Genomic DNA, 23775 nt, shown 5'->3' with positions numbered 1-23775 from the left:
CCCTACTTCAAATTACGCATGACGTGCTCGATGATACCATCCCCCACCACACTAAAGCTATCCTGGCAGTTGACCTGACCAAGGCATTTGACAGAATTCGACACGATGTCATCTTACGGGAACTGCAGGCTCTACAGGTGGGCCCTGAAACCTACAACTACGCTCGCGCGTTTCTCTCGGGCCGCACTGCCTCCCTGCACATAGATCAGATTACCACATCCCCTTATGCACTCGGAGAGCTCGGAACCCCTCAAGGGGAGGTCTTTTCTCCCCTTTTCTTTAACGTTGCTCTCATCCCCCTAGCTCACAAACTCCATGGCTCTAATCCCACACCTAAAGCATACCCTGTACGCTGATGATATTACCACATGAACCACTCATAGCTCTGATGGGGAAATTGAGGAAACTCTTCAGTTAGCAGCAGACACAATCTCCTCTCACGCGTCATGCATCGGGCTCGAATGTTCCCCATCTAAGTCCGCGCTCTTCCTAATTAGGCCAAAATCTGGCGCTAACTCGTCCATCCAAATCAATTTAAAAGGATCCCCTATCCCCGTCACAAACGCCCTCCGCATTCTTGGCCTCCACTTGCAAGATTCTGGACGAAATGAACACACCTTTAAAAGACTCAAGGCCTCCACGCAATCCGTGTTGCACCTTCTACGCCGAGTGTCCTCCCTTAACAAGGGTTTAGACGAAGCGGACAGCATGAAAGTAGGGCACGCATTTACGCTTAGCCGCATTCTATACGCAACCCCATATCTCCAATTGAACCGCACGGAAACCGAACGCGTGAACGCAATGATCCGCCTTGCGACTAAGGCAGCCCTGAACCTACCTCGTAGCACTAGCACAGCCAAACTTCTTGCACTAGGCATGCATAACACCATTCAGGAACTAGTTGACGCGCGCCTTCAGACACAGTACCTTAGACTTGCCACGAGCGCCACTGGCCGCCATATACTCTCCTCCCTTCGCACCAACATACCCGCTAACCAGTCAACATTTATAGCCATCCCTCGACACATCCATACACCTCTCGTTGTGAAACCCCTTCCTCGAAACGTCCATCCCCAATACCACATCCCTCGCCGCGTAGCTCGCGCTAAAGCGCTCCATAAGTATTATGGGCAAGCCCACGATGCCGTTTGGGTAGACGCCGCATGTACAGTGCATGAAGCAGTAGCAGTTGCCTACAATCCAACCCTACCTCACCCCCTAACTCACAGTCTTCTCTCGGGCTCTACGCCTGAGGAGGCAGAGGAGACCGCCATCGCCTTAGCCCTTGCACATTCGGACGCCCAATACATCTTCAGCGACGCCAAAACGGCTCTGTCCAATTTTGCCAGTGGCAGGATTCACGCCCCTGCTTGGCAATTGCTGAACACCCCTACCCAAAATTTACCGCGCAGGGTAGAGCTTCAGTGGGTGCCGGCTCACTCTGGGAACCCTGGAATTGAGGCTGTCGATAAATTGGCCCGAGGTTTGATTTGCTGGGCTCAGGACAGTCTCGACCCAGGATTCTCGAGGGAGCGGGCGCACACCTTTGCGGAGCTCACGCAAATACCCTGTTTGGACCGTCGGACTTACCCTCCTCCCCACCCCTCTCTTACGCACTCCCAACAGATCCTCTTCAGACTCCTCCAGACCCGCTCTGTGTCATCCCCTCTGCTTTTATCCCACTATTATGGCACATCCCCGGCATGCTCCCTATGCGGTGACCCCCACGCCACACTCTTCCATATCCTTTTCGGCTGCCCTGCTGACCCGCCCTCGCGGGGACAGCACGCCATCTCGAGCTGGGAGGACCTGCTTATGTCTGCAGACCCGACATCGCAACTTGCTGCGGTGACTCGGGCTGCCGATTTCATGTCCCGGCATGACCTACTTGATGCAGTGCGGGACCGCGTAGTGGCTTAGGGACCCAGCTGGGTCTAAAACTCACTTGCTCAATAAAGTTTTTTTGTCTGTCAGTATAAGACGTTCTATGACTGAGGTGCCATTGTCAATGGACCTTAAGCTGGGCGCTTGGCGGGAGACTTGAAAATGCTCTGCGGGCAATCTGAGCGTTTGTTTCTTTCGTTCGTGTTGCGGATCTTAACACCCGTATGCGATCCGGGCCGTTGCCAATGAGTTTGATAACATTAGCACCTCTCTTCTGCCCCCTTCACTCAGTACGACTCTTTTCCCTCTTCCCCTTCCCATAAAGCAGAGTAGCAATCCAGCCGCTCAGGCTGAGCTGTCTTATTTTAAACATCTTTTGAGTATTGCATGTAGCCTTTATCATGGGAGACGGGAAAGAATGACGGGTGGCAATCAATCGCCGATCCGTGCTGTGGTAAGACGAGGAATTGTAAGCTCGCGGTTCTCACTCTGGTTCGGTAATGTTCGGTAATATGGTGCTGCGTCATGGCGTTCGTGACGCGTTGCCAACACTGGCGGTGTGCACCCACTAAGAACGAGCGGTCGCACGCTACCGCCGAATCCTTGTAGTGAAATTAACTTGAATGGCACGACTATCAGGCTGTGCCAGAAATTCCGCGTTATGTTTCGTGGCTACAGGCAACGCAGGGGAAAAAGAAAAAAACGCCCGTGCTTTTATTTTTTCGGATCGCACTCAGCACAGCAAGAACCAAAAACTACAAAAAAAACTTTGTGCCAATTTGTGCCGCCGCAGTCAGACTGCTGGGTGTGCAGTCTCTCTGAGGAACAGACTAGTGTGGAGTGGCGGCTGCGTCGAATCTTTCCTGCGTTCGGAGCTGCTGAGGCTTTTCTCAGAAGAGGTTTCGCTGGCCGTTCGACCGACCCAGGAATGGGTGCATGCCGAAATCGTCGTCCGAAGTGAACGGACCGCCCCATGCGCCCGGCTGGTAGGGCCAGTCTGCGCCCAGTGGCGAATGCAGCTGCTGCTCGCCTGCCATGGACAGCCCGGGCTGTTGACGCAGAAACCCAGCAGAACACCTGTAAGAACACATGACGCGGGGGTATATACCACTGCTTTTTTTAGGGAGCACAAATGTCTCGAGAAGTAGGAATGAATGAATGAATGAATGAATGAATGAATGAATGAATGAAAACCTTATTGATCCACCGAGGAGCCTTAAAATCCCCGGTCCCGGGCACGCAGATGTGGGTCGCGGGTAGGGGAGGCTTCACAGACTAAGAACTAGTGAAATTACGTTGTTTCTTCACGGTTTCAGCCGCCAGGCGGGTGGCTTGCTGCTGGCTTGAGGGGTCCTCGCTCCGCAGAGAAACTTCCTAGGCTTCTCTACTGGTTATGCTTAAGCCGGCGCCTGGGGAATTGGCGCATTCCCAAATTATGTGATCAAGAGTGCCTTTTTCACCCAGGTAGGGTCGAACCTGCTGGAAGTGTAATGCTAATCAAGCGTGCGCGTCTTGAGTTCTGCTACTTGTGTTGTTTATTAATCGCAGTCATTGCCAGCAGCGTTGCGTCCACTGCCAGACTAAGACTTATCCCACTAATACCTCATTACCCCTTGCTTGCGAATGCTGCCGCTGCCCTAGCTTAGATAGGTAAATGCGTTTCATGGTCATCGCACTCTGGCAAACTGCCCTCCTAAGCCTCGTCTGACTTCAACGCCAGGCCGCTTCTCGTTCGTTTGCTTACTAAGCCTTCGCAAGTGATTCCGTGCTGTGGTCACTAATGCCCCTCTTTGCTATGATCCCAATCAAAGACTCTGCTGAGTAATACAAAGGGGAAACGACATTTCGGTCCAAATAATGGGAACACTTTTGCTGGAAATAGAGAGAGTGCGTTGCTGCACGAGTCGGTCAATCATTATCAACAAAGAGTATTGCGCAATTTTTGTTAGGGTGCGCAAGGGGTACTGTACCTGTTGTGTACCCTTTTCGTCCTGGTTTGTGCGTGCACAGTGACCTTTTTTGTCCTCAGACCATAGGGCGGGCGATCATTATCTTTCAATTCCAAATGCTAGTGTGAAGCCTGACAGTTCAGTGTATTTGCGGCCACCGCAGTGCATAGCAACAGAACCCGTTCTCTGTTTTGCGCTCCAGGTGACCGCTATTGCTCCTGGCATCTTGATAGTACCCTCGCGCGGCCTTTGCACTTCCCTGTCTGCGCTGAGACGAACGCGTCTTTGCCTGCTTGCTTTTGAAATAAAACCTAGACCGCCTCATCTGCTAAGATTAAGCTTATTACGGTCCTGCCGGTTGCGCCCTCTGTGAATGACTTCACAGAAGCTTACCGATACCCCTCAAATCAAGTGTATGAAAGAATTCACAACGTTCAGAGGCACAAATAGTACAGTGGATTTGACAACTCTAGTCAGTGACACCCCAGCCGAAACTAAGAGAGAAGTGGGTTGGGTCGTTACACGAACTGTGATAAATATATCACCGGTGGTTTGTTAGGGTGACAGAGGGGAAGGACCTAAGTGGTTACGATTGTCCGCGATGAAGTATCAAGCACCAAATACGGTGGATTTTCTTAGGAACTTGGGTGTGTGATTCCTTCTGAAGATGAAGGTGTTGGTTTTTGAGACGGGTGGTGGGAGGGTATAAAGTCAGTCTTACTCAAAAGCTACCGCTGTCTGCACAATGCCTTCAGTCCCTTTTAGTTTTTATTCGTGCACTGACAAACATATACTGATACAGAGCAAACAATACGTATATACTCAAAAGAAAACATTTGACAGAAGTCTGTCTGGTTGGGAAAATTGGGGATACTTCCTTCGTCTTACATCCATGGTTTGCGGCCATTGACCCGGAGGTATTCAACACGAGGGCTTAAAAAGCCAAGCTGCGCCTCGCCCGTAGTCACACCGGGAAGAAGGGACCAAGCCGGTCCCGAAACGTCGTGTTTTACAAAAATTAACCTGGTTGATGTCAGTCATCTCTCTACTAAATACGAATATAACAATAAATGCGCTTGGACAAGACATGTAGTGCGAAGGTAAAATAACCGCTGGTCCTTAAGGGTAACTGACTGGATAAGGCAAGCGTATCATTGGGTGGCAGAAGGTTAGGTGGCCGGATAAGATGAAGTAGTTTGCGGGGATAGGGTGCCGCAGCTGACACAGGACAGTGTTAATTGGAGAGATAAGGGAGAGACCTTAGCCCTGCAGTGGGTTAAGTCAGGCTGATGATGATGATGATGATGATGATGATAAGCCCGACTTACTGGTTAGCAGCGGTCATAGAACGTGGTTGGTTCGCAGCCAGGACAGGTGAGAAGAGCGCAGTTGGGCTCAGGAAGACGGCGCCACCAGCGTGGCCACCTGTAGCAGCACTGAGCAGCGGGCCGAACGGGTGAGCGTCGAAGCCGGTCAAAGCCGTGTGGGGGCGCTGGTAGACTGTCGGCTGTGTCGCATTGGCTCCATAGTAGGCGTGTGTAGAAGCAGCGGCGGCGGCGGTGCTGGCAGCATCGTGAGGGTACGTCGGGTCTGCTGCGTTGAGCCTCCGGTACGCCTCCTGCTGGAGTCGAGCGTCCTGTCTCTGGGCCGGCTGGCCTGCCGAAGTGGACCACATCATCGCGTTGGACGTCCCACCTGCTGTTGCCGCTGTCTGTGCCACTGCAAAGACCGGTGAAGTTCACTGTTTGGTTGTTGCCGCTGTGCTGTAGTATTCTGTCAAAGCTTAACCGCATTTCAGATACTTTTCCTCTCACAAGAGCATCGGAAATCGAACCTAAGCATCACCACGCAGTGCATCAGGTCCCAATAGCTAAGTGGCATGGACACTTTTGGAAAGCGCTAAAGCTAGTTTCCCAAATTATCTAGTAACTTTAGGATGCGGCATTGTTACATCCAGCCGAATGGCCTGAACGACAATCATAAAAAAAAAGAAATTGAAGCTTCACTATAGTGGTCTCGTCGCAGACGTTGTATCGCCATTACCAACAGATTGACGCTTGTCTGACCGCTAGAGGAAATACTCGAGAGATTTTGTTTTCACGACGAGATTGTACCCATTGAACGCACGCTGATTTAAACGATAGCTGGCATCCTCGGACACCTCTAAGATAGTAACATGAGCACTCAAATTCCGAGCGTGTGTGGGTTGGAGACAAAATGCTTCGTCCTGTTCGGAGCACGGTGAGGGGCAACAGACGCCAGTATAATAGCGCAAGTCGAGAGCCTGTGCAAATAAACCGTTGAATCAAAGTACACGCCGGTGTAATATTGTGTTACGTTCTACCAACGCGTGGCATAGACGGCGATTGGTTTTTACCTGAATTTTTTACACGCATAAACGCATTTCAATCCTTGAATTCAAAATTTTTGGGGCACCAATATTGAGGCGGCACCGCCGAGTTTACGCGGATAACGATAGAACAACAATGAGCACTCGGTGGCGTAGAGAGAGCAGCGATGGCGTAGTGGTAGAACATCCGCCTCGCGTGCAAGAGGGCCGCGGCTCAAATCCCGGTGCCGCGCAATTCTCCACCGTGTTTGAAAAAAAAAAACGCGTGTCGATGGAATTGCATAAGCAGGCCTGGGCTGCGGCCTGATCTCTATGACCAGAACCGTCAACCCACTCCCTCAAAAGAATAGGATTTGGCCACCCTGGCGCAGTACTTGGCCACAACCTTCTATGAAAAAACAGATTAACCCTCGGCGCTCCGTCCCTAGCGGCTGCGGACCAATTGACCAAGGCGGCGGTCACACCTGTGACGCAGCGGAGGGTGCTAAGAATTTCTGGCTGCGGACAGGCCGCCATTGGAATCTGAACCCGAAGTAATAAACGGGTGTTAATGACATCCTAGCCGAAATCAAGAGGAAGAAATGGGCTTGGCCAGGGCATGTACTGCGAAGGCAAGATAACCGCTGGTCATTAAAGGTAACGGAGTGGAAGAGAAGGCTAGCGTAGGAGGGGGCGGCAGAAGGCTAGGTGCGCGGATGAGATTAGGAAGTTTGCAGGCTTAGGGTGGGCACAGCTGGCAGAGGACAGGGTTAATTGCAGAGACATGGGAGAGGCGTTTGCCCTGCAGTGGGTGTAGTCAGGCTGATGATGATGATGATGATGGTGGTGGTGGTACATTTATGAAACGTCCATCGCATACACGGCCGCAGAGGCAGGAAGGATGATATAGCTACCCATGTTGTTCAAGGTAGAGCTTTGAAGAGGTGGACGATCAAGAAGACATAAGAAGAGGAAGATGGGAAAGAACTTCTGTGGCAGTTGCATCCAGCGTTTCAGCATCTGAAAATTCTCCCCTTTCCGTCCTCATAGCTCCCTTCATCCTTTCATTCACCGCGCAGTTTAGGTCTACGCACAGTGTGAGACGCTTACCGCGTCGTTCCTTTCTTCGTAACCACCGCCTCACCTGCAGATAACTTTTAGTGCTTGTTGTCAAAATTGTCGAGCCAATTGGAGAAGAGACTTACTCGCTGCCAAGTGCGGATGACCGGCCATGCCTGGCATTGGGGCGAATGCACCTCCGTTCGCTGGGTTTGTGGCTGCGCCGGTGCTGAGCGGATCGTGCTGTGTCGGGTGGAACGCTTCGGTTGGGGCCTGGTGACCCTGACGACATTATGCGAGACACGAGTCAAAGATACGCGAGATATCTTCTCTTACTGTTTTCCATTGACACTCACCCACAAAAGCTGGATAATTTGAATAGAGCTACGGTACGGTACAGTACGTATAGAGTTATTCATTCTATACGCACCTAAAGGGGCTCTGAAACGCCTTCCGAGGAGAGCACATTAACTCACTTAATCACTGCACTGCGTTTCCATGAAAACCAGAGCCAAATAATACTCTTCTACACGCAGCAGACGACCCACAACCGCGCGTAAAAGTTGGCCATGAACACTCTTAAAGTGTTCATGAACATCCTAACACCTGAAGGGTGATCACGGTGTTGGTGAACACCCTCAGAGGGTGTTAGCCCAAGAGCGTTACTCCTTAAAGAGTGTAAAAGTTTAGATGTAGAGTGCACGAAGCTGTCCAGCTGCTTAACGTCGCTGAGCCGTGTAACATGGCACTTCTTACGGCGCTTCCGTCCCCATATAGCTGTCAATTACAGTGCCTCCATGTGTGCACGTGCTTGTTTAGTGTCGGTTTCGGTTAATTATGGGATGAAATGTGCCGCAAAGCACTCCACTTATACTTATAATCATTCGTCCACAAGTCGCCTTAAACTACCTCGTGTCAGGCTTCCGAAACGCACGCAGGGAATTGTTTCAATATGGTCTCCTATGTGTTTCGAAGCAGCTCGGGCAAGACTCGGTTCATTAGATGTTCTCGGTTGCTTGTTTTGGCAAGCATGATTTTTTAGACCATAAAATGTGCTATTTTGTTTATCGACTTCCAATGACAGGAATAAATAGCGAATAGATTTGTGCGAATGTCACAATTGAGTCTCTGAAGACTACGTGTCACGATGTGGACATATGGTGGCCCTGCTTAAATAACTATCTTGAAGGATGGATTTCTTTTTCCGTGTTTAATCTTGAAATATGTTCTTTAAAAATATGGAAGTCTGAAAAAAATCTCACCGCATTGGACATAAGTTCATAAAGAACATACTGTTCGCTGTCAAGCGTCTTCTCGTCCTATCTGTAAGTTCTTTTCAGTGTCATAATTTTCTAACGGATGAAATGTATTGCCGCGCTCCACGCCTGCCATTACTATATCTGCATGCTATGCTTGGGAGTAGTTAAAACGATCGATTTTCCTGGAATTAGTGCCCTCCTCCGGCGTCTCCGGCCAGATTATTAAAACTCCCCTCAAATTTTTCCAGAGCCGGCTCTGGAACAATTTTGTACGGCCGTACAAACTTTTCTAGAAAATGTAAACTATGACCGCAAAAGAGGAGGAGGAGTGCGCATGCGTGCCTGTGCTAGGGGCACGACTAAGTGCATCTGGCCGGCAACCGCGTCGTGTCGGGCTGGAGCGTGGTGCTGAGGCTGCGCGTCGATGTGCAGAGGAGGCCTCGCCACCGCTGCTGGGGTCTGATGGACTGCCACTTCCGCAGGCAGCAGCAGGGATAGCGACGGTGCCACGGCGGGGGCAGCGGCAGCCGTCAGGAGCGGCAACCAGAGCACGGCTGCAGCGAGGGTGCAGTTAGACACAGGATGTGCCTTGATGGACAGAGATGAGGGCGCAGGCAACATACGGGAGCTGTTCCATCGGCAGTGATAAAACCTTGACTAGAAGGTTCCGCAGGCTCAATTCGGGCTTAAGTTGCCAGCACGCTCATACACTCAAAGCAGAAAGGAGTAAGAAGGGAGTAAGCTGTTTACTAGCACACTCCCTTCTATAAAAGGGAGCTAAAGAGGAGTTTGCTTCATTTTTACTCCCATATAGGCGTATTCGGGCTTAGAGCGTACCTTGGGGTTTTGAGTGTCTATTATTTCATGCATTTCCGCACTATTCGATTCAATTGTGCCGCTGTTCCTTGAGCGCCGAAATCCATTCTCATTGTGGTCGGGGTGTTTGACGCGGTAGCAAAGTGTTGTGATGCCTGTAGTCTAGGATAAAAGCTTTTCGCATGCTTTATGGGCTATGGACTACCTCACTGCAGCGTCTGCGATGCTAGGGTACGTCAAGTGGTGTGCTCCTTTTCTACCGCATTTAGAGAACGTGAACTCTCACAGCGCTCCCTGATGTTTCCAGGAAGAGCCTAGAGTCCCGCTTTCTGAGGAACGAATGCTTCTTGCTGATCGGGGCACTGAATCCGGAGCCCCGTTGTGCATCTAAGGCGCTCACATATTTCGCGTAAGAAATTCTGTGGGGCCCCGAAAACTCCGACATATTATCCAGGCATTGGTGTCATATTAGACGGGGCAACGTGCTGTATCGTATAGGACAGGAGAAACAGCGCTCACGTGAGGTGGCCAGTCCCGACGCCATTTGGGAGGCAGCAGAAGCTTGTGTAGAAAAATCCAACCACCCCTGCGGCTGGGTGCCGTCTCCAGCCACACACGACGTGGAAGGACAGTGCGTTTGTGCGCAGGCTGCGGAGACAAGGGATGAAAGGTGTGGCGCTTTTACGAGACCTCCGAAGTGTTCTCTCGAACCTTCCTTAGATTCCCGAGACCGTACCTGCTGTCCTTCCGAAAGCGCACCCATCATAGCTGCACTTGGGGTTACACCCTGAGAAACGCTTGATGGTGGTGGATGCTTACAAATAATTTATTACCGTATGGCACACCACACGCAGTGACGCTAAGGAAAGTGCGAGTCATGACTAGCACTCGGTCATTATCATTCCTTTTTGTCCCGTAAGGCGCGTAGTCCCGTCTTCATACTCTCTACCCTGTGGCTGGAAGTTTATTTACAGGAGGACGTCTTAGCGTAGCGTTGCCGAATTCGTAGGCAAGGTGTGAGTGAAAGGTTTTAGCTTGCACCTATTGTACGGTAGATAGCATTGTATGCCGTCCACCGTCACCGCTTGCCACGGCCACCAACCGCCAGAGCACATGGGCAGGCTGCGATAACGGGGCTAGGTGCATGCCACCTGTGGCCGTGTGCTGTATCATTACTGCGGCCATCAGCGGCAGCAGCGCACCTGCGACACCACGGGCATGCGCATTTCCTTCCAAGCTCGATAACGGTATAGCAGTATACGCGAAACGTTCCGCTAATTGCACTTACACAAGATTACCCGTGCGTGTCTAGCGCCAGACAGCACAGGTAACTACGGAGGAATGCGACAATGCCATGCTAAAACTAATAGGAAAGTGGTCTGTTCGACGTGACATTTCCTCAATGAATGAAATAACAGCCACGAGTTTATAGCTGCTTGGTCGGCGCTTTGTGTTCGCGCAGCTTGGCGCTGCAGTTTGGATAAACGGACTTACGCACGGCCGCGCAGTCTCTACCGCAGGACACCAACGACATCCGCGCATCGAACTGATGCGTTGCTGGAGCTGGGAACTGCGACGCATGAGGGGCAGCGCTTCCGTTGGTAGCATCACGCCGTTGCGCTGACTGGGCAGCAAGGCGCCGCTGCTCCTGCAAACAAAGGTTCAAAAGCAATCGATCAGGTGATCGATCGCTGAACTGATACGCTCTCCATCTTATGATGCTAAAATCATGGTCATGAGGAGGGTGAAAGCGGGTGGGTGGCGGGTGAGACCCGTAGGTGGGAGACGCATTTTTGCAGGGAGGTGCATCTCCGGGCACTCAAAAGAGTGTGCTACGGAGGAGGCACCTTAGGGGCCCTATCTGCTCCGATCCATCATGGACCCTGGGGGATGGAGGTTTCGGAAACACATACACAGATGAGGACTCTTTCGCCGAAACATAACTATGCTGCCAACGCAGAAAAGGATGAACAGGTCGATAGCATTTTAACGCTCTTGCGAACTTGCACCACTTTTTTTTGCTATCGGTCAAGAGAGTAGTGAGGACGTGTCTTAGAGGACTGTGTCAACTCCCCTTAACCGCCGCCCTTCATGTTAATGTAGCAAGCAGTCATCACCTTAAGGTGATCCGTGGAGGTTCGGTTGTCGGCACACCTTTTGACAGTTCACTGAAGTCCCAGGCGGACTCAAGAGAACGAAGAATCTGGTTGGTTTCATTTATTGGGCTGAACATCGCAAAGTGACACGGCGGGGAAAGGGCAACGTCCGCAGCGCACTCTGGGAAGCAAGAGCACATCTGGCGGCACGCTGCCACATGATCAGCTGCCATTTTAATTGGCGAGTGGCCTGTTGCTGCTGCACTGTCGTCCTATGCCGGCGGGGGCAGGTCAGCTGCGCGGCCTGTCCGAATGAACGGTTAAGTACGCATCAGAGCGCGTAACAGTTAAGTTACTTTAGCGTTTCCTTTCTGCAGATGCACCTTACTTTGATGGACCTTCTAATATATATGCGCTGCGGTGACTCAGCGGTTAGGGTGCTCGGCTACTGATGCGGAGTACCAAGATTCGCACCCGGCTGCGGCGTCCGCGTTTCGATGGAGGTTAAACGCAAAGGCGCCCGTGGGCTGTACGACGACAGTGCACGTTAAAGATCACCAGGTGGTTGAAATTACTTCGGAGTCCTCCTCTACGGCGCCTCTTGCTTCCTTTCTTCTCTCAGTCCCTCTTTTATCCCTTCCCCGGAGTGGTTCAGGTGTCCAACAAGATGCGATAGAGATACTGCACCATTTCCTTTTCTAAAAAAAATAAATAAACGAAAGGTTCGGATTAAGTAAGTTCGAATAGTCCAGATTCCACAGTACGACCAAATACGTGTGGATTAAACCTGGTCTAACTTCAACCCCGTGCCCATTTCGTTCCGGCATGTGCGGTAACTCCTGCTGCTCACGTCAAATGCCGCGGAGGGCCGCGAAGTCGTCGCCATGGCCTGGACGAAAGCCGTGCGCCTTCGCGCCGCCGTCGTCGTCTGCTTCGGCGTCTTCCTCGTCTGCTGGGGCGCGGTGTGGGTGGCGCACCGGGTCCTGGTAATTCCTCCGGCCGCCGCGCGACGCCGGCGGCGCTGCATCGTCAGACGGCGCGTGGCGCTGCCCGCCTCTTTACTGTCTTTATCCTGCTCATGCGACGATGCGCCGCCGCTCTCCTTGGCGGTGACAGCCGGTGGCTCCTCGATGCCCTTCATCAGTTTGGCGGCGATCTGCTTGGCCCGGCGCTCCTGCTCCTTGCGGTGGCGAGCGTCGAGAGGGTTGTACACGTAGTCTGCGCGCAACAGAGTGAAGTCTATGCTTGTAGCAATTGAAGTCCTTCAGGCGACAGAGAGGAGAACATAAGATTGAGTAAGACTAACTGCGATGCGATGCTATGAAATGTTTGTTAAACAGTGTTCCTGCCACTCAACACGAGTCGACAGGACGTTCACGTCCTTCTCATTTACAGAGCACACATTTGTAATGAATTAAAAAGATGGAGTAATTTGCGGAAATGGGTGTAGCTTGTGTAGGAACTAAGAAATGCGCTGTAGAATACGAGTTCGCTATTCAAGGCACCTCACGACGCGTTTTCGCTGGCTGCGCAGTTTTCGCGTTAGAACCCGTCCCTGCGCGCTCTGTTCCTCTACATAGCGCGCTGAATTCTACACAGGTGCATGTCTGGCGTGGTGTGCACGATCCGCGACGAGTCATGCGGTGAGCGTTTTGCGCCCCTCGTGCCTTGTAGGTGTCGTATACGTGCACTTGCCTTCTTTCACACTGGCAACGCCGTGGAGAGGCTGCATGCGATCTATTTCCAGTTATGCACATGTATCATTCTGACGCCTGCATACATTACGAAGAATGCCAAGGGATCCAGAGAGACACTCCATCAGACAAACTGCAGCTCTGCGGCCACCCTTTGAAGTAAACGGCCGTGCGTACACACAAAATTAACCGCACAGGCCGCTCAATTTCGCAATTTTATGTCATTGCTCCAGGCACTGCGGACAGCCGCAGCCAGTCTTCACTGACCCGGGTACTTCTTGCGATGCTTGGTGGCCTCCAGTGCCGCCTTGCGCCGGTAGAGGTCCTTGTCGGCGACGCTGAGCGCCAGCCACATCTTGCCCAGACGGGTGCTCACGATCTGGTTGTTTTCCTGCACCACGGTGCCATCACGGCGTATACCAGCACGGCGAGAAGTATACAGGGTGTTTCAAAGAAGACTTTACGCAAATTTTAAAACTAGGCTTTTTTAGTTAGAAGGGCGTTTTTTTGCGGCATAGCATTGTCGGCGGTGCAGTACATCACAGTAGAGCTAATGCGTGCTAAATGGTTATCTAATATTCAATAGTAAACTTTTTAACTGTTACTGTTAGGCACCTTAATAATTATTGAGAGACGTGTAGCCCGCCGTAAAAAATATTCATATCAGTTTTCAGAATTTCGAAAACGCGGTTACCCTCATGCTGTGGCCCGAAAAATTGTGCATACATCACGCCAAAATGTACGCCCTTTTGAAAACGGTCAATGCAAAGCAACCGCTTCCGTGCACGTAACTCGTCGAAACAGCCAAAATTTGTTCTGACGTACTACACCGCTGACAATGCTATGCCAAAACAACTCAACTTCTAACTTAAAAAGCCTATTTCTGAAAGTTTAGTGAAGTTTTAGGTGACATACCCTGTATACAGGCTCATATGTGCCGCGATTGTCAACCAGCAGCCTTCAGAAAACGTTATATCAGGGCTGGAACTAAGCAACGATCCCTCTCTTTTGATTCAATTTCACTCTTATCGCCAAGCAAGCCAACACCCTTATTCGCTAGGCGCAGAGCGCAGTCCTTTCCTGCACAAAATACCAAGACGTAACGATTGCCTTTTATGTAGCGACTCATCGACCCTGTCGTCATATTTTGTTTGCTTTGACCTGAAATGAACACACTCTGACGCGTATATTCTTTTACGGCTACTCCGACACTCTCCAACATGGCGAGTGACCAGTTGTTTACCTTTAAACAACTTATCACTCCTGGTCCACGAGTGTTCTTTGCTACGAATCTGTAATGCAGCTTACTAATTCCATCCAAAAATAAGCATTCACGCACGGGGACAATATTTATCCTATTTTATCTGAGTTATGTCTCAAATTAAACTATACTGAGATTATTTGAACTTTCTATGAACAAATTTTCGCCACTTAATAGTTTTTAAATGACCACTCACCTGTATGATGATGGAACTACCACAACCCCACTAAAGCCCCTCACTGCATCCACTCATATGAGTGTTAGGCCCGCCTCATAGCCTCGTGTTCAAAGGTCATTACTCCTTCGTTACTATTAACTGAACAGCAGTTACGAAGACAGCCAGCTATAAACGACGCTGCACAGGGATGTGGGATTAACTTGTATCTGGTAGTTCAGCTGATTGGAACTGCAGTGAAGGAGGCATAAATTCATGCGGAACACCTTCATTTCATCCAAAAGCAGCTCGAATTTGCGCCCCTTCAAAAACAATATAGGGTGCGCTCTTTAGAGCTTCTAATAGTAGGGCGGTAAACGCGAGATTCCTGCCTGTCTTGTTTTGCGGCTGCACGCTCACGTGCTCATCTTGTTCACAAGGTGGAGCTTCCCATAAACACATAGACTCTAAGTTCAGAAACGGAAGAAATGCAATCTTTTACCAAGTCATAAGAAAATCAATCGCTAAAGAAGAACAGGAGGCGCGGCAATAGCCAGTTTGTCCATGAACAGAAGTGGTGTGGCATCAATATCGTCAGTGTACTGCTGAGACCTTGTCAATCCTTTTCGTTTCGAGTGTGGGCGGCGTGCTGAGTTGGTCGGCGAAGTTCCAAAAATGCACGACGACGAGGAAAGAATGACACATAAACAGCGCTTTCTTGTCAGCTCTTAATGAATTTTTCAATATTCAAAATTTTGTTATTTGTGTTTTTTACTCCACTCAAATAGCTCGTTCCTCGTGTACGCACGCTTGCATAATATACGGTTGTCCTAAAGCAAATGGTAAATTGTGGAGTTCAACGTTCCGAAGTGGCACTTGGGCTGTGAGAGACACTGTAGCTCAGGGCTCCGGAATAATTGTGAACCCTGGGGTTCTTTGACGCGCTCTGATACAGCACGTCAAGTTAAGGGCAGCTAGCGAGCTATGGAAAGAAAAATGATAGGCGTAACGTTCAGAGACCGGAAGAGGGCAGAGTGGGTCAGTGATCGAACACGAGTTAATGACACACTAGTCGAAATCAACAAGAATAAATGGGCTTGGGCAGGGCATGCAATGCGAAGGCAAGATAACCGATGGCCCTTACGAGTAACGGAGTGGATTCCAAGAGAAGGGAAGCGTAGTAGGAGGCGGCAGAAAGTTATATGGGCGGATGAGATTAAGAAGCTTGCGGGGAATAAGGTGGCCGCAGCTAGCACAGCGCAGGGTTAATTGGAGAGATATGGGAGAGGCCTTGGTTTTGCCGTGGACGTAGTTGGGCTGATGATCATGATGATGATAATGTTGATGATGATGATGACATAGGTCAGCACACGGACGGCGGCCGGGATTTAAACCGCGGTGGGGATACGGTTGTTATGCACACAGTATATAGCTATATACCCACGTTTGGGTTCTGGGCGGCGACCAGACGCCTCTTCTCTTGGGCGAACAGCATGAAGGCGTTGGGCGGGCGAGGGATGCGCGAACGTAGATCGTAGCTGTGCTCCCGGCTCGTAGGGTTCGGCTCTCCGAGCTCGCCCTGCGCGGAGGAGCACACGAGGGGGTTGTGAAGGACAGCGACTGGGAAAAGTAAGCACAGACTGGCAAGAATCGCCCAGGATCAGAACACGCAAACATGACGCCGAGATAGCTCACTATGAACGATAGTTTGGCGCTTGTGATGGCGTGCCTTGTCTCTTAATTCTGTTCCTGCACTGTGAACTTGCCAGTTGAAGCAAACAAACAAAAACCACTGGAGATCCGGCAACAGACAGCAGGAGTTGGGTAAGATGGATTGGCAACATGATTTCTCATGTGAAAGAAATAGCTGTTGGGGACGCAGTACCACTGGGTGCTACCAGGAGGTGTGCACACAAGGGAAAAAATTCAGGGGGCACTTTGACTTGAGTGCGGTGAAGCGAAAGCCTTTAGCGCGGTGTTGCTGCTTCTGTCAATTATGTGTGGTTAAGATGTTAAGTACACAATTGTTTGTGAATCTTAAATGCTGGAGACACTGGAGGGCGTTTGGGAGGAATCCGTATGATTCGACGCCTTTCCGCAAATACTCTACAGCGTCCTAGCCAAGGAGAACTAATGTGTTGGCAGGAAGTAGCGTAGTGGTTAGCATGCTCGGCTGCGGAACGGAAGGATCGTGGTTCGAATCCCATCGTGAATAAAGAAAGTGGAGACACTGGAGGGCGTTTGGGAGGCATCCGTCTTATTAGACGCCTTTCCGCAAACGCTCTCCAGCGTCCTAGACAAGAAGTACATATGCGTTGGCAGGAAATAGCGTAGTCGTTAGCACGCTCGACTGTGAAACGGCAGGACGCTATTTCGAATTCCATCGTGCACAAACTTTTTCTTATCGAGTAGCTGGATGTAACTGATGCCGGACAGATCCATGGCCGCGAGTATGAGCCGTTAAAGCTTTCGCATTAAAAGACGTGCGCTCTCTTCACGAACAGTCTGCCCGCTCCATCGTTTTGTTCTACGCTCTAGCGAGTATAACTAATCTAGAAATCCAGTGTCCTCCAGTCGTGTTCTTGTTTGCTGCACGGTTGTTATGAATCAAGCGTATAGATGCGTGGGGCGCTGTTTGTACGTGTACGCACTAGCACCGGTCGCTATTTGCCGGAGTAAGTTAGCTTGAGCCAAATTTTGACCGATCAACTGGTAATGCAATCGATAAAGGAAGCGACCAACTATGCTGCAAGCGATTTCATTCAGTTCTCAACAATGATTCATATCAGCCACTGACATGAATTAGGACGAAGGCCTAACAAGCAGGTTTTAGAGAAGCCTGCCTCATACACCTCTGTCTACAGTCGTCGATTCTACGCTTACCTTGCCGGCCGCAACCGTCGATAGGCCGTCTGGGTCAACGGGGACCCATGACGATTTCATCCAGGTATCAATCGGACATCGTGTAAGTTCGAATGAGGAAGAATGCTTAAAAATACAATTAGTGACCTTGAAGTTACGCAGCCATCTCTGACATCATTTGCTTCCCTCCTTCGATAATGTTCTTTAATACTGGTGTTTTCTCTTGCTACTTATTTTACATCAACCTGCAGATGTTCATTCGTGCTTTGACATTGTATTGAGTTTTATACTTTGTTCTCCTACCCTGCTAAAATCTCCAAATAAATAAATAAATAAATAAATAAATAATCTTTCTGCATAAAGTCTGTGCATTAGGATCCAGTAGACGCAGTGGTCTATTTAGTGCGTACCATGCTGAAAGCTGACGTCGATGGACTGCCTAGGTCGGCTGTTGGTACGAGGTTGGACGGTGGCTGCTGACCATCGTTTTTTACCGAGGCAGCAGTAGTAGTAGTAGCAGCAGCAGCAGCAGCAGCAGTAGAAGTAGCAGCAGTCTGAAGTGGCTGCTGACTCCCTTTTCCGTGGGTTACGACGCAAGACGCAGCGTCCATACACTCGCATCCGTCGCACGATGGGCTGTCCACCACAGACTCATCGTCACGGTCTTCCAGGAGTAGACAGTTGTGGACGTCTGCAAGACGTGTGCCAACAGGCGCGCTGTAAGCATAGCTGTATTTTGCCTGGTTCAGCAGCGACAGTTGTAAATGTGACTTCCTGCGTGGTAGACGGCGTCGGTCGGACTATACGTCGTAACGCATAACTCCAGAATCCACTTGCTGGTCATAGGAAACTATCTGGGTGGGCCTTGATGAAAGACGACATGCATATGGGATTCTTTGAGTGGTTGCTAGGAATGGGGATAAACAGTGGGTCGGATATCTCGTCGCCTGACTCCATAAAAAGCGCACTTTTTAAGAATAACCGTATGCAGGCACGACACAGCAGTCAATAGGCTCGATATTTGCTGGCTCGATAAAAAGCGGAGGGGCCTGTTTCACTCAGGTTTAAGTCATTGATGGTTACAAAATAACAAAACAGGTTAAAGGCGTGGCTAAATGTATTCATTGAGACGTAATGCCCGCTGAGAAACGAATAGATCGCGGAACCAGCGAGAAAACACGATCACAAGTAGGAGGAGGACACAGAACAGCGTCTCCGGTGTCCTCGGTGTGGTAATGTTTTCTCGTATACTTTCACCATGCACAGTTAAGATAACTATCCCGCGGTACCGTTCAGATTATAAGCCGGTCTAGCTTGTTCATGCACCTCGACCTCAATGGTGGGAGATGTGCACGTCCGGCTGCTTTTGTTCATTCTTCCTGGGGTATTTACCTCAATCCCCTGTTCACCCCTTGGTTTTCTGGCAAAATTAGATATCCGCCGCTGTGGCTCAGTGGCTGTGGCGCTAGGGTGCTGAACCCAAGGTCGCGGGATCGAATCCCTGCCACGGAGAGTGAATTTTGATGGAAGCGAAATGTAAAGACGAACGTTTGCTGTGCGACGTCCGTGCAGGTTAAGAACCCCAGGTGGCCGAAATTAATCATAGTTCTCCTCTATACGGCGCCTCTCATAATCTAGGTATACCACCTTGGTGCAGCAAGCCCCACATACTATACGATACCATCTCCTCAATCGCCTCTCCAAGTGATGCTCACTAATCTGTCCCTCGTCTATCACTGTCTACACTTTCTGTCCAGCTGGGGCAGCAGCATGCAACGGCTCTTACGTGGGCGCAAATCAGGCGTCGTCATGGGGAAAGAAGCGTGGTGGCCGCGCCTGTCGCGGCGGCAGCCCAGAAAACAGTCCCGCCTGCGGGCTGCTGGAATCCGGTGGCGTCCACGGGCTACCGAACAGTCCCACGAGGAGGTCGCGATAGAGCTACGGTCAATGGCGGCGCAGAATCGAATGTCGCCGACGAACGTGACGCGCGTGCCGGGTGAGAAATGCGACCGCGCGGATCTTCTTCGCCTTTCCTTCCATTTTTTGATTTTTCTTCTCATTCGCATTAATTCTCATTCCAGAAAAAGTTCTTGTCACTTGCATTTTGTGATCCTTTTAGAGGCGCCGAGGACTCATTAAAAATAATTCACGTCTACATTTCTCATGCGTGAATTAAGAAACATATTTGTATTAAGTGCTATTTGTACAAAGCAACGCAACCATTGTTTCTTTGTGTTTTGCTACCGCCCTGCCTGCAAGCGATGCGCCACTGACCCGGCAGGTGGCTGTTTGAAACACAGCCACCGGTTGCTCTTCGCGAGCAACCTTTCGCAACCAATCATTAATTGAACTGCCACCTGCTACGGTGGGCAGTTTGCTCACAATGCTGTGGGCAGGTTTTTATGACGTCGCAAAGTCACGTCAGGGTGGCCCACGTGGCCACCCATTTGTCGCACACAGCGCCAACGACGACGACGCCGAATTTTCTGCATAACGAGAGCCTTAATGCTATCCCCTTATAATTGTGTTTACACCGCATGCTCTGAACTGTTCTTCCGTGATATCCTGAAGCGACAAAACTCATACAGCCCATGGTATGGCAGAAGGAGCGAGATGATGGCTTCCACCCTCTCTGGCCTCCACAAGGCGTACAATGGCCAGTGGTAACTCACCACTCGCCCACCGCAGAATAAGCTTTTGTTATGACCAGGCTTTTGTACTTACATTGTATTTGCTTTTCTATTTGTGTTTTCATTATGTACAAGTGGTTATGAAAGCGGTGAAGAGAGCGCAGAGACTGGTCTTGCAAGAGCCTACATCGCAAGACCACTCGGGTCCACACTACACGTCCATGACGAGTCCACCACGAGTCTACCCTGTTGCGTACGGCGCAGGCCTTCTGAACCAAGTGCGAACCCCAGTATCCCAAGAAGTCCCTAGGTCGAGGCCAGCTCTTGCACATGCTGGTGGTCACGTCAAGGTAGAGAGGAGCCGAGCGCGCAACCATAAACAACCCAAGCATATGAGCAGCTGAAGAGGCCCCCATTGCTCTGGCAATATCGCACGGCAACGCAACAGGACAGAACATCACTACACTGACGGATTTTAAACAATCATGCAGAAACTACACAAGAGCCAAGACCGACCGCATCGCCAATCATATTCTACACATGACGAGAAGGCATATAAACACTAAACATAACATAGTACGCGTTCCGGGACATGAGGGGATGAGGGGCAACGTGAGAGCAGACGAGTTAGCTCGAGGGTACGTCAACCGAGCAGACTCAACACTTTGCATCACGGGCATCTTTGACCCTGTTACCCCCACGCGTACTCAAACATACTCGATCATTACAAGCGTCAGCGGAAACGCTACCCAGCCCCACACCAAGGTTATCCAAAGAGGATCCGGTAGACTGGAGCAGACTACAAACCGGTACCTACCGACACCTGAACAAACTACACAAGTTTTTCCCTACACAATATGCAGATGAATGTCCGTGGTGCCAGGGAAAACCTACGCTGCAGTGTTATCGCGAGGACGCGAAGGGCTGCAGCCATACTGCTCCCCGAAGTGGCCGTTCAGATTCGCGGCAGCCACATATGCTTTCAACCGTAACGTCTCCTGGTCTGCTGCAGGCCCGATCATGACAGGGTCTTTATCTTATAGGCAATGATTGAACGCGGGTGTTTTTGCTTACGTCATAATACGATGTTGAAACGGAGTCTCTAAATAGATAAAGGAAGCAGAAACGCGATCCTTATGGAAGCCCATTCAAAGGTCCGGGTGCTACAGACCGTCGACTGTTTGCTTCCATGAGGGGCCTGCAGTTCCTCAACCAAGGAATACGGTTTCTAAATCTTTATTTGTGCACCGTATGATTTAAGTTAGGGCGAATTTTTCTTCTGCTTAGGTCTGCACGGAACATTGCAATCCTCTCATGCGTATTTGCCATTCCATCAGAGGCAACAACAACAAAAAGACGGCCCTTCATTGGTTTAACAGCGACTCCACATAGACAAGCAGAAGATTGGTTTGGAGTTGCCATGGCGCCTGTCTGTCGTAATTACAATGAGCGCCAAAAAAATAGATTGCTAGCTTTAACCTCCAGACTTAGCTTTTCTGCTTTCATCGTCGTCTTCGTCACACGTCTATTTGTTATGATAGATTACCACCGGTGTATGCTGGTACATTGTTTTTCTGATGGCCACTTCTTGGGCGCTTAATGATTTCTACGGCTTTACGAAACAAAAGACACCTTGATCAGCTTTGGTACCCGTGGAGGGTGCCTGAACATTGAAGCAGTCTAGAGACGTGTGCTACCGTAGCGCCTCTAGCTGTCCCTGCGCGAAACCCTCCTTTTGTATTCAATACCACAAGATCGCTTTCCGCGAATATTAATCGCGCTAGCAATGTCCCGCAACTGTTACGAAACAGGTCATTTTAGAGGCCGTGCCGCTCTTGGCTGGAGCAGCTGCACTCTCGTAATAAATGCTAAACAATAGAAGCTAACCACGGAACTGGCTCAAATTACGCTCCGTCCCTGTGGACAGAAGCAAACTATAACTTCAGCTCCTTCCATACGCTCCCATTGTTAAAAACTTATTGTACTCCGAAGCTTGTCAAATAATATATACAGGGCGTCCCGTGCAACTTGATCTGAGGCTATGGATAACAAACAAAAGCGGGAGGATGCATGTCTCGAGGTTGAAATTTCAACACCATTGTTCCTGGTAGCCCAGAACAATCAGGATAGTTTTTTTTTTCAAATTATATTGATTCTCTTATTTAGATGAGGATAGTTCTTCGAATTTTGAAAGTATTGAAATGTCGCAAAATTTTTCGCTTAGAAAGTAGCACTGCGAAAAAGAAAGCTGAAAATGACACAATATTCATAAATTTCAGCTATTTCTTGATCTTTTTTCCCTACGCCATGAACAGAGCGCGCGAAACCCAGGCAAGAGCAAAGGACGACCGCGACTGCTCTCGCCCTTCGACAATGGTAGAGACGGAGCGAAGTTTGCGAAGCCGTGTCAACTGCTTGCTTAATTTCACGCCTTTTAGACGTCTCGAAAAGCATAATAGTAATGCTTTGGGTCAGGGCTAAATTCCATTACCTGTGATACTTCAAAGTGCATCGGAACATAATACATGACTTTACTTCTTTATAAGGCATGGCATGCTTATAGCTCGCATATTCGGCAGTCTAAGGCGAACGTCGTCCGGAAATCGCGGCGAACCTGAAAGCGAACTTATACGAAAGACTTACGAACTTTTCCGTCAGAATAGTATCAAAAAGAAGAAAAGGCTGGCGCCGTCTGGAAGACGTTGAAATAACCAGCGTTAGCTGTTTGGTTCACTAGATGAAGAAAACAAAGAAGAACGCGCCGCCCGTTTCGAGAGAGAGAGAGAGAGAAAAAAAAACTTTATTGGGAATATATATGGAGGAAATATGAGAGGGCCCTGAAGGGACCGTCCCTTACAAACACTAGGTGGGCTCCTCGTTACATTAGCCCATTGGCCTCCAGGGCTGCTCGGGCTCGGACGACTAGGGCCTTTTGGCTCGTTAGGTCGGAGCAGTTGAGCAGGGCTGCCTCCCAGTCCTCCGGGGTGGGGTTGGGGTCTAGGTTCGGGGTTGACTGGCATGCCCACACCATGTGGTAGATATCCGAGGACTTCTCACAGTGTGGGCATTTTCCCGTGCAAGCGGGATCAAAGAATTTCAGAACTGCCGGGCACAGCAGAGTTTTGGTGAAGAGACGGAGGAGAATGTGTTGCTCCGTCTTAGTGAGGTCCTTGCATGGCTTGGGAAAGATTGAATGTTCAGATTGGTAAAGTTGTGTTATTTCCTTAAAGGTAAAGACGGGCTTGGGAACGGGATCCGCTGCTGTAGGGTTAGAAGGCGTTGTTACCCGGAGAATGAGCGCGCGGGCGGAGGCATCTGCCATTTCATTGCCTTCGAGTCCTAGATGAGCGGGAGCCCACACTATCGTTCGGGGAGCGGGGGCCCCGGGATAGTCACTGTTTTGAAGAATGCGGTAAGCTAGGAAATGAATGTATCCCTGTTCAATGTTTCTACAGGCCCCTCTCGAGTCAGTAATGATGACCCGCGAGTCCCGGTCTACGGCGGCTAGCGCGATAGCGACCTCCTCCGCATGAGTTATGTTTTGAGCTCGGAACGTAGGTCCGTTCACCGTAGCTTTCTTGTGTACGACTGCGGCCGTGTACCACCCCCCACGGTGGGGGCCGGAGGCGTCCACGTAAAAGACTCCGTGTTTGTCACCGTAGTGGCATAGACTAGAGATTCCGCCCGCGCGAGGCGTCTGCCACTATGGTCTTCCTTTGACATTTTGGCCGGGAGAGGTCGCACGTTCAGGGCGAGTCTCCAAATCTCGGGGACACGTGCGC

General features: G+C 50.3%; 1 protein-coding gene across 3 annotated transcripts; it reads right to left on the bottom strand.

Annotated features, from left to right (window-relative positions):
- Positions 1-2593: 2593 nt before the first annotated feature.
- LOC144097122 (uncharacterized) lies at positions 2594-19381 on the bottom strand. Of its 3 annotated transcripts, XM_077629904.1 has the most exons (11): positions 19150-19380; positions 17774-18054; positions 15946-16080; positions 13354-13477; positions 12243-12610; positions 10791-10944; positions 9816-9944; positions 8823-9034; positions 7368-7503; positions 5162-5552; positions 2594-2961 (listed from the first exon to the last, which is right to left on the bottom strand). In XM_077629904.1, exons 1-11 carry the CDS (start codon positions 19172-19174, stop codon positions 2775-2777), a joined length of 2142 nt encoding a protein of 713 aa, XP_077486030.1. In that variant the 5' UTR covers positions 19175-19380; the 3' UTR covers positions 2594-2774. The 3 variants fall into 3 exon arrangements, with proteins under 3 accessions (XP_077486030.1, XP_077486031.1, XP_077486032.1); XM_077629905.1 differs by lacking the exon at positions 9816-9944; XM_077629906.1 differs by lacking the exon at positions 8823-9034 and having other exon boundaries at positions 2834-2961; positions 19150-19381.
- Positions 19382-23775: the final 4394 nt, after the last annotated feature.

The sequence above is a fragment of the Amblyomma americanum genome, chromosome 7 (assembly GCF_052857255.1).
Source record: "Amblyomma americanum isolate KBUSLIRL-KWMA chromosome 7, ASM5285725v1, whole genome shotgun sequence".
NCBI classification, from domain to species: Eukaryota; Metazoa; Arthropoda; class Arachnida; order Ixodida; family Ixodidae; genus Amblyomma; species Amblyomma americanum.
Note: the sequence above shows the minus strand (reverse complement) of the source record. Positions and strands in the feature narration are given on the sequence as shown.